Genomic DNA, 15,541 nt, shown 5'->3' on the forward strand with positions numbered 1-15,541 from the left:
AAGGGGTGCTCACAGTTTGATGCTAAAGATGTCTCAAAATGTAGACGTCTACATTTTCAGACACAATTTGGAACGAACTGTGAACACCCCAATGGTTTAAAGAGAAAAAGTAGCAACATTGCTTTTTCGAGTATACAGTTGCTAGCTGCGTTTCAGTGATCGCCGATCGAGATTTCTTTTATTTTGCATTACATATTTGGATAAAGAAAAGTTAAGCAAATTCAACATCGATTTGATGCTGATAGAAATCTGGATCAATTTGTGATCAACTCTGTTTGGTTTGTTTCCTAATTAAGTGAGGAAATTTTAATTGACAGCACCGACAAATGAATATATACACCAACAAATGTTCGGTTGTGGTTAAAACAATTAAAGTTTTTGTGTTGAATTTTTGGTTTAAAATTTATTTTTTCCTTTTCAGTAGGGTTTTTGCACATTATCTTCTGCGTGAGAATTGATCGTAATATATACGCATCTAAATAAGAGACTGGAACACGGCTGTTTGTCAAAAGCATACGATTNGCTCTCAAGAAAAGCAAAAACTCCATATAAAATGACGTACAAGAAATGGCTAAGAAATTTTCTTGAGTCAAATTTCCTTAAGGCAGTACGCTGTTCTTAATAATAGAGATTATTCAATATTATCAAAATCACCCTCTACCAACTTGATTTTTACATATTTCGTCTGTTTTCCCTTAATTTGATAAAATACTTCTTCCTAGTAAGACTTAGTTGCAACTGCAGCCGAAACTAAATTTTAAGTTGGTACTTAACCAGAAAAGTCGAAACTAAGGCGACTATGAATAGCTTTAGTTGTGACTTAGACTATGTTCACATATCAATATTATCTCAATCAAAGCTCGTTTTTTAATCACCCCGTTTACACAGGCAAATCTCAGATTATTAGCCGTCAAATTTGTTGTGCTTGTTATTCTCACATCTCAAGGAAAAGTTATGTTTCTTCTCTGTGCCACCGTGATCACGTTTTTCTGCTATAATAAGCAATATAAATATATTTTAACTTAACATTTTATTAAAAATGCCTTTACAAACCTCTTTTACTTGCTAGCGTACATTTTTGTTTACTTTTACATTTGGCGTTTCTCTTCTCTTTCGCAAAAACAATCGATAAAACTAGGATGGACACCGAAAAGTTATCGGTTAAATCTGAGATTATTTTATAATTACAGATTAACAAGGGACGAATTTTATATGGCTAATCTCTTGTTATAATTACAGATTAGGGTGTTAAGCTCGAAAATGAGGATAATCTACTTATATGTGAACCTAGTATTAGAAAAGTTTCGACTTAGTTGAGTACTAAATATGACTATGAATATGCGCCAGTGACCTTTTGGGATCCAAACTAACCAAAAAAGTGCAATTGTACTATCAATTTCATCACTGTTCTTGGCTGGTAAAGTTTCTGTAATAGGGTGGCAACGGCAAATCCATTTGATTTCGTGTTTTTATTGTTGTTGCGCTGTCATGGCGTAATTTCCCTTGGTCTTCTTTGAAAAACACAAGTATTGTTAAAAAGTGAAGTTTTCTGAAAATTCTGTGCAAAGCAATTTAAAAAATTAATTCGAAGGAGAACGCGGGCATTATTGTTGACTAGAGCAAAAAGTTCGCGTAATATAAAATGAGTGAATTCTTTAAATCTGCAATGGGCTACTTCAATACAGCCCCAAACCCGAATACAGTGGCAGATTCTGTCCTTGGAAATTCTGGCAGCGTGTCTCCTAGTGAAAACATAACGACAAACGAGTTCTGTGGCCAAGTTGTTGAGGTAGCAGGTCAAAAGCTCGGTGTAAAGCGTGTTATTGCAGAAGGTAAGCATCTTCTACTGCCCCCCAGATTGGGTGTTTGCAATATTACTGGTATTTTGCCACCTATGAATAATCTGAGCGACAACGAAAAATCAATAGTGCAAACCATTCCTGCACCTCGACAGCTAATGCAATGAAAATAAAAATAAAATCCTTTTATTAAATAAATTTATATTAGTAACAATATAAACTAGTCAAGTAGGTACTTTTACTGCAACTCCTCGGACTTATGTATCTGATATATTTAAATTTTTGGGTACTCTGAATTTGTACAACGCCCAAACGCGTGAATCGAATCAAAAACCTTTTACACACACTTGTAGACAACAGTTCACGCTTTATTACAAAAATAAAATTTACTATATCTGTGCGCTAATTTATTAATAATGTCGGTTGGAAATATGGTATTTCTTGCAAGTTTCCGAGCTGAGCTGTCAAAAAAAAATTTCCACGAAATATCTCTACAAAAGGTGTTCAGTCCCTCTTCTTTAGCAAAACATAAAGAAGAATTCTACTTAGTGAGGGTTATAATCCCTAAGCGCGCCCGAGGCCGTCTACGCAGAAAGCTGTTTTCTGCAAAAGTTGTTCAGCCCCTTTTCTTCAGGTGTTCAGCCCCTCTTCTTGGGCAACAGAGAAAGTAGTAGTGAGGGTTATAATCGTTTTGGGAAAAATCCAAATTTCCCATGTTTTCAAACAGCTCCCAATGGTTCTTTAGGGGGGGAAGAAGGACGGGGTTGAGGGGTGACTTTTCATAAAGCGGCGTTCATCCTCTTTCGTTTAGGGGGTTTTGGGGAGCCACGCCCTCCCCCTCCGCCCCACCCCTAAATCGTTGTACAAATTGCTAAAGATCTCCCAAATTTTTTAATTTGGAATAATTTTGGACTGATTTTTCCATAAATTAAAATAATTGAAATACCCGTAAACAATACACATAATCATAGGAATAGGTAGTCCCAATGCATATAAAATTTAATAAGTTTCTTTTTATCTGTTATCACTAATGATTCTTATCAAGTTTTCCTCGGCATTCTCAAACTTGTATTATTTTGTATTTAATTGCAGGCGGTTTTGCATTTGTATATGTCGCTCAAGATGTTCAGACGGGAAAAGAATACGCCCTCAAACGTCTCATTGGCACTGATAAGCAAGCTTGCAATGCTATCATTAATGAAATTAACACACACAAACAGCTTTCTGGTCATCCAAATATTGTTGCATTTGTTGGAGCAGCATTTGTTGATAAAACAACTGGACCTCAACAGCGTGCTGAATACTTGCTATTAACGGAGCTTTGTAATGGTAAAATGAACTCTCAACAAAATAAGCTTAAATTTCATTTCCGTACATTTTCAAACAAAAAGGAGGATCGCTTATAGATTGCTTGAATGCATCACTAGAACCTGCTTTGGTGCTACGTGTTTTCTACCAAGCCTGTCGAGCAGTGGCTCATATGCACAGTCAGTCTCCACCTATGACACATCGCGATATTAAGGTAAGCGAATAAATCCAAGAGTCTGCATGCAGGTTATGGTTAATTGATTTTCATTTTAATTTTGGCAGATTGAAAACTTTCTAATTGGAAATGATAAACTACTTAAACTTTGTGACTTTGGATCAGCAACTAAAGACACATATGCCCCGACTGTTGATTGGGGAGCTAAACAACGAAATCTTCTGGAGGATAAGGTGCATACTGTAATTAATTAATTTTTAATATAAATGGTTAATATGCATTGGGTTTCCACTCACATTCCAGCTCAGCTCTGTTACAACACCAATGTATCGTGCACCTGAAATGTTGGACACCTGGTCAAATTATGAAATTGGTATAAAGGTGGATGTTTGGGCTTTGGGTTGCGTATTATATGCTTTATGTTTTCAAAAACATCCTTTTGAAGATTCAGCTAAATTGCGGATCGTAAATGGGAACTATATTTTACCTACCGATCCTCGTTTTCACTGTTTTCATGAAATAATCAAAGGTAATAATATAAAGTATATTAATTTGAGATTATAAACTTAGTTCGCTCTTTAGGGTGTCTAACTGTGAATCCAGCGCATCGCTTTAATATATCGACGGTTCTAGAACGTCTGGCATCTATAGCGGAAACAAAAAATTGGTCGCTGAAAAGTGGTCTTGAATTACGCGGTAAGCCTATAGAATCTCCCCAGCCCAGTACTCCCGTGAACGGTACAAATACACCTCACCTTAGTGGTGGCAATGGCACACCAGCATCTGGAGTTGTAGAGAACATGGGTAAATCGATGTTTTATTTGGATGACCCATCAGGACCAAATTCGCAGCCAGTCAGTATTCATCAAGCGAACCAACATCAAAACAATAATCCGACAAGTGCACAATCGGGAAATACTGTCACTTCTAATAGTAGTTTGTTTTCGTCGTTGCGCGGTGGGGCAGGAAGTTTTCTAAAAAACCTTAAAGATACTTCATCTAAGGTAATGCAAACGATGCAACAAACTATCGCGCGAACTGACTTAGATATCAGCTATATAACATCGCGTATTCTTGTGATGCCTTGTCCGTCAGAAGGGTTCGAATCTGCTTATAAAACTAATAATATTGAGGATGTGCGATTATCAATTGAAAGTCGCTTTCCACCTCAAACAGTGAGCATATATAACTTTGGCCAAAGCAACTGCCCTCGATTACCACCACCTGTGCGTACTGTCGAAGTTGGCTCTATATATATTTGCATGCAGGCGCATTCACCCAGCTTGCAAGGCATGTTTTCAGTTGTCGAAGACATGTACAGCTTTTTAGCCGCGGATCCTAAATCTGTTGTTATTATACAAACGAACGACTCAGGTGGTTGTTCTGCCGCAACGATAGTTGCCGCGCTTCTTATGTATGCGAACTTAATTCATGAACCCGAAGACGCTGTCCAAGTTTTCGCTGTAAAACGTCACCCCATTAACCTTAGACCATCGGAATTTCGTTATTTATATTATTTTGGCGATGTTTTGCGTCCAACACCATTGTTACCGCATTACAAAAGTATCAACTTAGTATCTTTGTGTTGCCAACCCGTGCCCCGTATGACCAAAGCACGTGATGGATCTCGCATTTACATGGAAGTCTACTGCAATGATCGACTAGTGCTCAGCACTTTGCAGGACTACGAAAAGATGAGGTGAGCAAGAGATTGTTAGAATTTCAAGGTTTTTCTCAATGTTAACAATAAAAATTCAACCGTTCTCAGGCTGTATTTAGCAGGACCGGGAAAAATTATGTTGCCCATAAATCTAACGGTTTGTGGAGATCTGATAGTGGTGCTTTATCATGCGCGGAATGCACTTAAAGGCATGGTGCGTCCTCAGAGTTTGAAGATTTGTCAATTTCAAATCAACACGGGCTTCATACCGGAACAAGAAACATTGATAACATTTTCCTCGAATGATCTCGATGATTTACCGGATGCCGATCAGGTTCCTCATGACTTTTCGGTTTCGCTGTCGTTGAGTTTCACAGATAACGAATGCCCGCCGAGTAGGAATCCTCCTTGGTTACCAGCAAAGCCCATAAGAAACGCACAACATATATTTAGTTCACAATTAGAATTCGAGGAAATGGTGGATAATTTCGGCAAGTCCCTATAGTATTTCAGCCCATTTCATTAATTTATTTATTTTCCTTACTACAGTGACAAAACCTAGTTCCATTAACAAACCTACGCCTGTTAAGTCAGTTGCTTCGGTAGATAATGTACCCAAACTATTGCGTTCTGATTCAACGCCTATTTTACCTGATGTTACCGAAATAAAGCAAGAGGATGTACCTCGAATCCAACCTCAACCATCACCACCAATAGACTTGCTTAATTTAAACCAGCCCCAACCCCAGCTGCCGGTGCAAGATCCACAAGCCACGGTTATGCCTNAGCAAGAGGATGTACCTCGAATCCAACCTCAACCATCACCACCAATAGACTTGCTTAATTTAAACCAGCCCCAACCCCAGCTGCCGGTGCAAGATCCACAAGCCACGGTTATGCCTACGAGTGACGCTAGTTTCGATTTGCTTGGAGCATTCGGGGATGATAATTCATCTGGCATCGGCTCGGCTCCAATACCTGATATTTTAGGTAAAGGTTTGGTAGATTCAAAAAAGTCTTAGACTTTAAGGTGGCGATTCAAATTTATATCTTGCCAAGTTCTGAATTGAGACCTAAATTTATATTTTAGAAATTAATGTACAACCTACTTCAAATGCCAACCTTGATGATATCTTCGGCTCAGTTGCTTCACCGGCGCCGAAAATCAACCTGGAGTTTAATAGTTTCTCTGTACACCAGCCGACACCAACTAGTGTAAACACTTCAGCGACGACTAAAGTAACCCCAACCTCAGCAACTGGTACTTACTTTGGCTCAGTGCCTACATTCAACACGAATCCCAGCAAGGAACCATCACCACAAAATGTTCGTATAAACGTAACTTTTTTGTTATATTTATGACTAGCTACTATTGGATTTTTTCAGCCCAAAGATCCATTTGCTGACATTGCCAATTTAGCCTCTGGTCTCAATATCAACTTCAACCCACACACGTTAGGCAGTAAATCAACAGGTGCTACACCCATCGGAAATAGCCCATATACTACACAATTCTCGAGTCCAACACACAACGCCAGCAGTGTGCGAACACCACAGTCACAGCAACCGGCTGCTACTGTCTCGCCGAATCATATAACGTCTCCAAGTGGGGTAGGGGGTTTTGGTGCATCCTTTGCAGCTGGTCCTACAACATTTTCATCGTCTTCAAGCCAAAACACAAATCGGCCATCACCACAAACTACTGTTGCATCGGGGGGATCAACTACCCAGTCGAATAGACCAGACTATAGTCGATCGAATTTCGACACACCTAAATCGGGGCAAAACGCCGGCGCACAAGCAAAAAATGCAGACATTTTTGCCGACATACTAGGAGAACAAGGCTATAGGTTTGGCAGTAAAATGAATCAAGGCCCGCGGTCCATTAACGAAATGCGTAAGGAGGATCTCATTAAAGAAATGGATCCAGAAAAAGTAAAAATCATAGAATGGGTATGTGTACTTTGTTCAATTCGTGGGGGAATTTTTTACCTGATTATAATTTGATAGACTGAAGGCAAAAAGAACAACATAAGAGCACTCTTATGTTCTATGCACACAGTGCTTTGGACGGATGCAAAATGGACTAAATGTGAAATGTCTACGCTCATTTCGCCGGCAGATGTGAAAAAATCTTATAGACGTGCATGTCTGGCTGTACACCCAGATAAGGTGAGAAAAATAGTGCATTAAGACTGTGTGTTTTAGCTGATTTTCGTATGATTTCTATTTAGCACAACGGCACAGAAAATGAGAGCATAGCTAAATTAATATTTATTGAGCTAAACAATGCATGGACTGATTTTGAGAATGACACAACGCAGCAAAATTTATTTACCACATAAAATGTGAAATTTTAAACGCACTACCCAGCGTAATGATACCTTCTTTCAGTCCTGCGGAAAACCAATCTTTAGTTGCTTTGGATAAATTAGTTAAAATAGGAATATGTACAATTCAATTACATAGTTGATATGTGAGTATGTATAATTTTTTTATTAACTAGCTTTTAAATGACTGGTATATGTAATTCGAGACGCCATTAACTGTAAGTTTCGCATAGTAATATTATACCGGTTGTATTCTTTTGTATACCTACATACATACATATTATTTGAAACAAAAATTCTAAAAGATAATAGCCAATGTATTTGATTCTTTTTTCAAATGGTCTGATATATTTACTTAATTGCTTTACTAAGAAAATGCCTTAAATAGTTAATTTTTTTACATAAACTTATTTCCTTCCCTACTGATTAAAAATCAAAAGGAATATTCCCACCATACTCTTGAGTGCTAGAACGACAGTCGTTCGTTTATGAAACTCAATTCAATTTAAGAGATTGGATGTATTTAATTTTAGTTGTTGAATTTAGCTAATGATAAACGCGAGGATCTATATCTAAGGCAAGCAGTATTAAAAAATTTTAATTGGTTTGTATTTTTTTGCTAAAATAGGAGCTCTGCCCATTCGATTCAAAAATGTTATTTGAAAAACAAAAAGTTTGGCTACGTTTTTTAATGGATCTAAAAAAAAGCTTTTATGAAACCCTTTTGCTTAAAGCTCATGATTCAATAATAGAAAGGTTTTGTAATAAAACAGTCTTCTCGCTCCCACACATAAAATCGGCTCCTTTACTTGTGCAGAATGTTGCTTACTCTACAGTTTCTAGTGATATTAGTAGTAAAACCCAAAATTCGTCATACTAAATATTCGTTGGCATCACCTTCGTTTGCGTAATTTTCTAGAACAACAGCCTCATTGCGCAAGACGTAAATTAGGCTAAATTGTACGACCCGACAACATTGCCATTGCCTACTGTCGTGCTGAAATAGGTAAACGACGAAAATCGTCGAAAACTTCGCAGTGCTGCCAAGTTTTTCCGTTTTAATACACTAGTCGAATGGAAATTTTAGGCAATGACGTGAAATTTTCGATACGATTCGACTCTCGAAAAACGACTTACATTCGATACGACTCTTGCAATGAGGGTGCAAGTGTAGAATAGTAACCGTTTAGCTATAAAATAACCAAAAATGCCGATAGATAGAACTTTTTACGCTAATTACAACGATACCAAATTTATTTGGCACAGGCAAAAAATAACGAAGATATAAGATGTTTATTTGCTTTGTTTATTTGTATTTTTATTATGACTGAATTGTTGAAACACAAAAGTACATCATGATAAAATATGTAATATCGAATTAAAGATAATAGTTGTGTTTTCTTCTGCCAGTAACCAAATTTCAGAGAGTAAGCCAATATTTACTCCCAATGAGTGAAATATGCAAGAAAGTACGAAAATGCAAAACCAGCAAGAAGCTGCTAGTTTTATGAACAGCTGGTTAATTTGTTTGCAATTAGTTGCTAGTAAAAATTTATCCAGTAAAAAATCCAATAAAACTTGCAAGTTCAGCTGTCATTTTTCCTCTCAATTTCCCCTCTTTTGCTAGTTTCTTGCAAGTTTTTGCGCACGAAAACGACATCCAGTAAAAAACCAGTAAAATTAGTACTGGATTTACTGGATAGTGCGTACGCGAACAGGGCTAATAACATGTACTTTCTAAATAATATAAATTTCTTTACCATTAATTATGCAGTTTTTTTCCAAAAAAGATTTTTTCATGAAAAAATAACATTTGTTCGTTTTTTAGTGGTTTTGGTGTAAAAATACAAGAAGCTATAAATTATGTACACCAGCTGAAAAACAAATTAAATATCTTTATGGTGGCGTCATTCGTTTTTTTTATCGGTTATACCTACAGTTCGTAAATTATTAATATTTACAAAATTTAAAAANACTAAATATTCGTTGGCATCACCTTCGTTTGCGTAATTTTCTAGAACAACAGCCTCATTGCGCAAGACGTAAATTAGGCTAAATTGTACGACCCGACAACATTGCCATTGCCTACTGTCGTGCTGAAATAGGTAAACGACGAAAATCGTCGAAAACTTCGCAGTGCTGCCAAGTTTTTCCGTTTTAATACACTAGTCGAATGGAAATTTTAGGCAATGACGTGAAATTTTCGATACGATTCGACTCTCGAAAAACGACTTACATTCGATACGACTCTTGCAATGAGGGTGCAAGTGTAGAATAGTAACCGTTTAGCTATAAAATAACCAAAAATGCCGATAGATAGAACTTTTTACGCTAATTACAACGATACCAAATTTATTTGGCACAGGCAAAAAATAACGAAGATATAAGATGTTTATTTGCTTTGTTTATTTGTATTTTTATTATGACTGAATTGTTGAAACACAAAAGTACATCATGATAAAATATGTAATATCGAATTAAAGATAATAGTTGTGTTTTCTTCTGCCAGTAACCAAATTTCAGAGAGTAAGCCAATATTTACTCCCAATGAGTGAAATATGCAAGAAAGTACGAAAATGCAAAACCAGCAAGAAGCTGCTAGTTTTATGAACAGCTGGTTAATTTGTTTGCAATTAGTTGCTAGTAAAAATTTATCCAGTAAAAAATCCAATAAAACTTGCAAGTTCAGCTGTCATTTTTCCTCTCAATTTCCCCTCTTTTGCTAGTTTCTTGCAAGTTTTTGCGCACGAAAACGACATCCAGTAAAAAACCAGTAAAATTAGTACTGGATTTACTGGATAGTGCGTACGCGAACAGGGCTAATAACATGTACTTTCTAAATAATATAAATTTCTTTACCATTAATTATGCAGTTTTTTTCCAAAAAAGATTTTTTCATGAAAAAATAACATTTGTTCGTTTTTTAGTGGTTTTGGTGTAAAAATACAAGAAGCTATAAATTATGTACACCAGCTGAAAAACAAATTAAATATCTTTATGGTGGCGTCATTCGTTTTTTTTATCGGTTATACCTACAGTTCGTAAATTATTAATATTTACAAAATTTAAAAACTGAACTTTAACCTTCTAGAACGTCTTGATTTTTTTACTTACGCCAAATAATTTTGGCATGGTTGAAATAAGCATAAAAACTTCTATTGATTTGCAGTTTTCGTTTTTGCATAGCTGAACGGTCGGTTCCAGGAAATGATGAATAACTTAAATCAAAAATGCACATATTTATATATTGTCTAGTATTTCCATTAAAACACCAAATATATTGCAAATTCTCATAGAATAAATAATACACATTTTACTTCTAATTGTATACTTTGCGTACTTTTTGTAGTACCTTTCCACTACCGTTTCCGCAAAAGGCGATCACATTCTTCCCCTTTCTCCTACTTCCAAAATACAAATCTAGATAAAGGAGTGTCAAATTTTAGCTGTCACAAATTACACAACCTTGTATTATTGAATCATGCTTAAAGCTGTTAAAAAATTAACAAAGTAACATATAAAATGTTTATTAATTCTTTTTGAGGTTTGGTTACAATAAGTAGGAAGAAATTATGGTTTATTTTTATATCCGAGCGCACATGTGCACAAGGGCATTATAATTTTGTTCACATAACGGTTGTTTGTAACAGCCAAAACGAACCAAGATAGATATAGACAAATGTATACATAAATGTCAGCCATGTCTGTCTGTCTGTCCGTCCGTCCGTGTACATGATAACCCGAGCAAAAATTTAGATATCTCAACGAAATTTGGTATGTAGGTTGCTCTTTACCCAAGGAAGGTTGGTATATAAAATGGGCGAAATCGGACTGTAACCACGCCCACTTCCCATATAACGGTATTTTAGAAACGCTATTTTAGTAAATATTCAATCTAAATTATTAGTATGTGAAGTAGAATTATGGTAAGAAATAATATTCAGCCTCATTGCGCAAGTCGTAAATTAGGCTACATTTTACGACTCGAAAACATTGGAATTGTCTACTGTTGTGCTGAAATAAGTAATGCGAAAAATACATCACACAAATATTTGCGCAAATACAAATTGCTACAAATAAGATTCTTACTCGATTCTATTTGTATTAATTGTGCATAAACGACGAAACTCTTCGCAAACTGTACAGTGCTGCCATGTTTTTCCGTTTTCATAAACTAGTCGAGTGGAAATTTTCGATACGAATCGACTCTCGAAAAACTACTTGCTTTTGACACGACTTTCGCAATGAGGGCGATTATTATGCAATTTTTGGAAAATGGGCGTGACCCCGCCCACTTACTTTGAAATGCTGTATCTCAGTAGCCGCTTCACTAATCCTTACCAAACCCTGCCCAAGCCTTGCTTAGGGTCCACCTAAGAAATCCGTTGAAAATCTTTGAAATCGGGCCATAACCACGCCTACCTTCCATATAATACGGCAATCCAATTACGTAGTTCTCTCTCTCATTCGTAATGCGCACTCCAATTACCCTACGATTTACGTAATTCGCCATACAAAATTTTGAAAGCGAATTACCTCATTTGTTTGTAATTCAGATACAATTACCATGCGAATTACGAACATATCGGTGTCGGCTCAAATTTTTATCGGAAATTTATCGAAGCTAGCTCACAAATTAGAACTTGCATTTTTTCTGAGTACGAAAACTAAAGTTTATAGATGTGTATATCCCTAATTTAATACGGAAATTTATAAATTTTCAGGAAGAAACTAAATTTTGCATAAATTTTTCAGCGAAGAAAAACAAAAACAAAACAGAGACAGAACTGTCAAGTCGAATTAAGAATATGCCCGTGGGAATGGGGTAATTCGCGATCGTAATTGGGGGGAGCGAATAAAGTAATTCAGGATGCCGTGGGAAAATGCTATTACGGTATTTTACAAAAACACGAAAACTGCGGTAAATCAGTAGGAGGATACAATTCACTCCAAGTTAATACTTTCAACAATCGCTTAACAATAAATAAGACTGTTATAGGCTTCTACGAATTCACCGCCCCCTTTATGACTACAAAGATCTATCTCGGTAACCGCTTTATTGATTTCTACCAAACTTGGTTCAATGATCTTGTTTTATTTAAAACAGCCTAACGTCCGCTGCGTGCCAGAAGTGCTAGCAAAATTTTTTATACAACTGGCGAATCAAGCTTTCAGTACCTTTTCTGGTTGTAGATATGTACATACACATAAGCAAGTAACTCGGTTTATTTGAGACAATAACTGTATGGCTACGGTGACCATATTTATGAGAGCTGAATACGGGACAAAAAATAATTTTGAAAATTTTTTCCACAGCAGCTTACAGATCTTAAAGCCTTCTTCAACGATCCTAGATGTATTAGCGCTGCAACAGTATCCTTTCACCCCGTAAAATTTGTTAAATTTGATTATAATAAAGTGCGATTTTAAGTCGCCAAGGCTTACCATTAATTTTTGGCAATGTTTTTTTTTTGTGGCGGTGTCCGATAATTTTTTTGAAAGATAAGCAAATGAGCAGAATTTTCACTCGCTCTTTTTTATTACATTCAATTTTAGTGAAACATTGCAGAATTAATTTTTATAGTTTTTGTACAAAGTTGGAAATTTGGTATTCTACGCTTTTTGTTAGGAGCAGAGTTCAACTTTTATAAAATAAATAATAAACATTAAATAAACTAAGGAAGAATAGCGAAAACATACTAAAATGTCGAGTCCTAATTTCTATTTTGATCACTGTATTTATTCCTCGATTCGAATCATAGGCATTCAGATAAGAAAATAATAACTGTTTATGGGGAAAATTACGATCATATACCATGGTCCAATAATACAAGGTGGTATCAGTTGTGACAGCTCAATTTGACACTACCTTAGCTCAGTAGAATGAGAAGAAAAACGGGAAGAAATGAATCCCCATGTGGGGGGAAAATATAAAATTTCACATTTTCTCCTAAACAAAATTTGCTTTTTTATAGTATATTCGTTATGAAATGAAATGAAATAAGATAAAATACCTTTTTAAGAAAACAAAGTGTGTATACTGAGAAAAAATTAAAAACTTTCAACTATATTAATGGGCAAAGAATAGTTAAAGAAGTAACACTGTTTCACGTAAGGCAGTCAATATAGCGGAATTAGAGCGAGAAGTTGCCAACTGATAACACCTTGTATTATTGCATAATGATCATATACCAACATCACTTAAAACTCGTTTATAGGCATGACATTTTAATAAGCTGTTAAACCGTCTAAACACCGAATACGGAAAAAATTGAGGACATTCACCCTCATTGCGAGAGACGTGTCGAATGCAAGTAGTTTTCCGAGAGTCGAATCGTATAGAAAATTTCACGTCATTGCCTAAAATTTCCACTCGACTAGTGTATTAAAACGCAAATACTTGGCAGCACTGTATAGTTTGCGACGATTTTCGTCGTTTACTTATTTCAGCACGACAGTAGACAATGCCAATGTTGTCGATTCGTACAATTTAGCCTAATTTACGACTTACGCAATGAGGCTGATTAAAAAAGAAATACAGAACATTTGGCGTCCGTTTAAAATAAATAACATACCAGGACATTGGGTCAAAAAAGAGGACTGTCCCGTATAATACAGGACGGATGGTCACCGTAGGTATGGCTCTGCTGTGCGCTCACACTCTACCAAACGAAAATATTTCCATATCACGTTTTAACGCCTTTAGGCACAATCGGTTTGCATGTATGTATCTAGCGTCACATATTTTTAAGCAGTTTTTAATATGTAGATTTTCTTTGCTCATAATTCAAAATTTTTACAATTGGTGCGGCTAACCGGCCGTCTTCACATGCTTGAAAATCTCGCTTGCGTTCTGCTTTTTTCTCTCGCAAGCGAGATAGAGTTTTGTTGACTGGGCATTTGACAGCATACTTTTTCATTTGTAAAATGTCGCCAAACAAGAAGGTTCAAGCCTTGCAGGCTCTTAAAAGTTTGAGAAAATTAGAAAATCTGCATAAAGAGATGTATACTATTTTCAAATGAAAAATGGCTGCCTATAAATTTGTATTTGCCTCCAAAATAAACGATGTTGCTACTCTGAAGAATTCTGCGTAATGAGAACATAGCTGTCAAACAACAAAAATGACAGTTGGAAGCAAGCGAGAGCTCGCATACCGCTCGGTATGCGAGAAAAAGCATGCTTCGTACTTTTTGCGGTCTACACGTGCGGTTTCTCGCCATGCGTCGTCAAGCAAGAGAGATTTTCCAGCACGTGAAGACGGCCGGTAAGCAAGCTCTGTTCAACATCTGTAATTTTTTTATTGACATTTTACCAAAACTTAATCTAATGCTTAAAAAATAATAATTTTAGTAGATATGTCAGTATGTGAATGCAACTTGGTACTACTTCATAAAAATTTATTTCCGTGATTTGACCTCGACTCGCGCTCACGCATGAGTTCATGAAATTGTCTCACGCAAATGTATGATCACGCGTGAATCACGCTCTGTCATGCAAAAATCACGACACGTGCGCATCTTAAATACATATATGTATGTATACGTTTATCTGCATTGTACTTTTGCCAATGAGAAGAGTGGATAATTGAAAAATTGTTACGCAGCAAAAAATATTAGCAAGTATATTCATTTAAATCGGAACGAACCGCGAAGAATCATAATTGGCCAACTTTTCCTAAATTTTCAATATTTCTATGAGGATATTTTTTTTTTGTTTTTGCAGTTTTTAGAACTAAACCATTTTGTAAAATCGCATACATATGCAAACCGCTGATTGAGGTACGTGAAACATTTAAACCTACATTATTAAATGAAATCAATATTATGTCTTTATGCATCATTCCAAAAAATTCATATTTAATTAAAAGAAATTTTTTATACATACATATCGACTGCTGAGTGGAAGATCGACTTATTTCGGCAGCCAGTTCGAAAACGCCTTATCTCAAAAAACTTTTTAAAAACGTCGAATTTCCGAATTTGGTTCAAGAACGCTCTATTTCAGAATACGTTTCAAAAACGCCGTATCTCAGCTGCCGATTCAAAAACGCCCTATATCAGCACATTTTCAATACATTTTGAAGTGAGATAGGGCATTTTTGAATCGAATTCTGAAATAGAGCGTTCGTCAACCAAATTCTGAGATAGTGTTTTTCAATAAAATTCTGAAATAGGGCGTTCTTGAAAAGTTGTTTGAGATAGGGCGTTTTCGAACTGACTGCCGAGATAGGTCGATCTTCCACTCAGCAGTCGATATGTAGTTAAAAGA

General features: G+C 36.1%; 1 protein-coding gene across 1 annotated transcript; it reads left to right on the forward strand.

Annotated features, from left to right (window-relative positions):
• Positions 1–1,477: 1,477 nt before the first annotated feature.
• Positions 1,478–7,945, forward strand: LOC108359408 (cyclin-G-associated kinase-like). The gene is made up of 13 exons (XM_017611258.1): positions 1,478–1,832; positions 2,892–3,128; positions 3,191–3,321; positions 3,390–3,515; positions 3,586–3,811; positions 3,865–4,981; positions 5,051–5,433; positions 5,492–5,622; positions 5,731–5,932; positions 6,033–6,268; positions 6,329–6,895; positions 6,953–7,114; positions 7,177–7,945. Exons 1-13 carry the CDS (start codon positions 1,643–1,645, stop codon positions 7,285–7,287), a joined length of 3,819 nt encoding a protein of 1,272 aa, XP_017466747.1. The 5' UTR covers positions 1,478–1,642; the 3' UTR covers positions 7,288–7,945.
• Positions 7,946–15,541: the final 7,596 nt, after the last annotated feature.

This window comes from Rhagoletis zephyria, unplaced genomic scaffold (genome assembly GCF_001687245.7).
Source record: "Rhagoletis zephyria isolate East Lansing unplaced genomic scaffold, Rhagoletis_zephyria_1.1 Rzeph_scaffold_00385, whole genome shotgun sequence".
Lineage (NCBI taxonomy): Eukaryota > Metazoa > Arthropoda > Insecta > Diptera > Tephritidae > Rhagoletis > Rhagoletis zephyria.

Bases quoted from the DNA above. Each gene is read 5' to 3' on its own strand.
- LOC108359408 (XM_017611258.1), top strand. From the start codon at position 1,643: ATGAGTGAATTCTTTAAATCTGCAATGGGCTACTTCAATACAGCCCCA. The intron at 3,129-3,190 runs GTAAAATGAACT...TCAAACAAAAAG, and splicing joins ATTAACGGAGCTTTGTAATG to GAGGATCGCTTATAGATTGC. The intron at 6,269-6,328 runs GTTCGTATAAAC...GGATTTTTTCAG, and splicing joins AGGAACCATCACCACAAAAT to CCCAAAGATCCATTTGCTGA.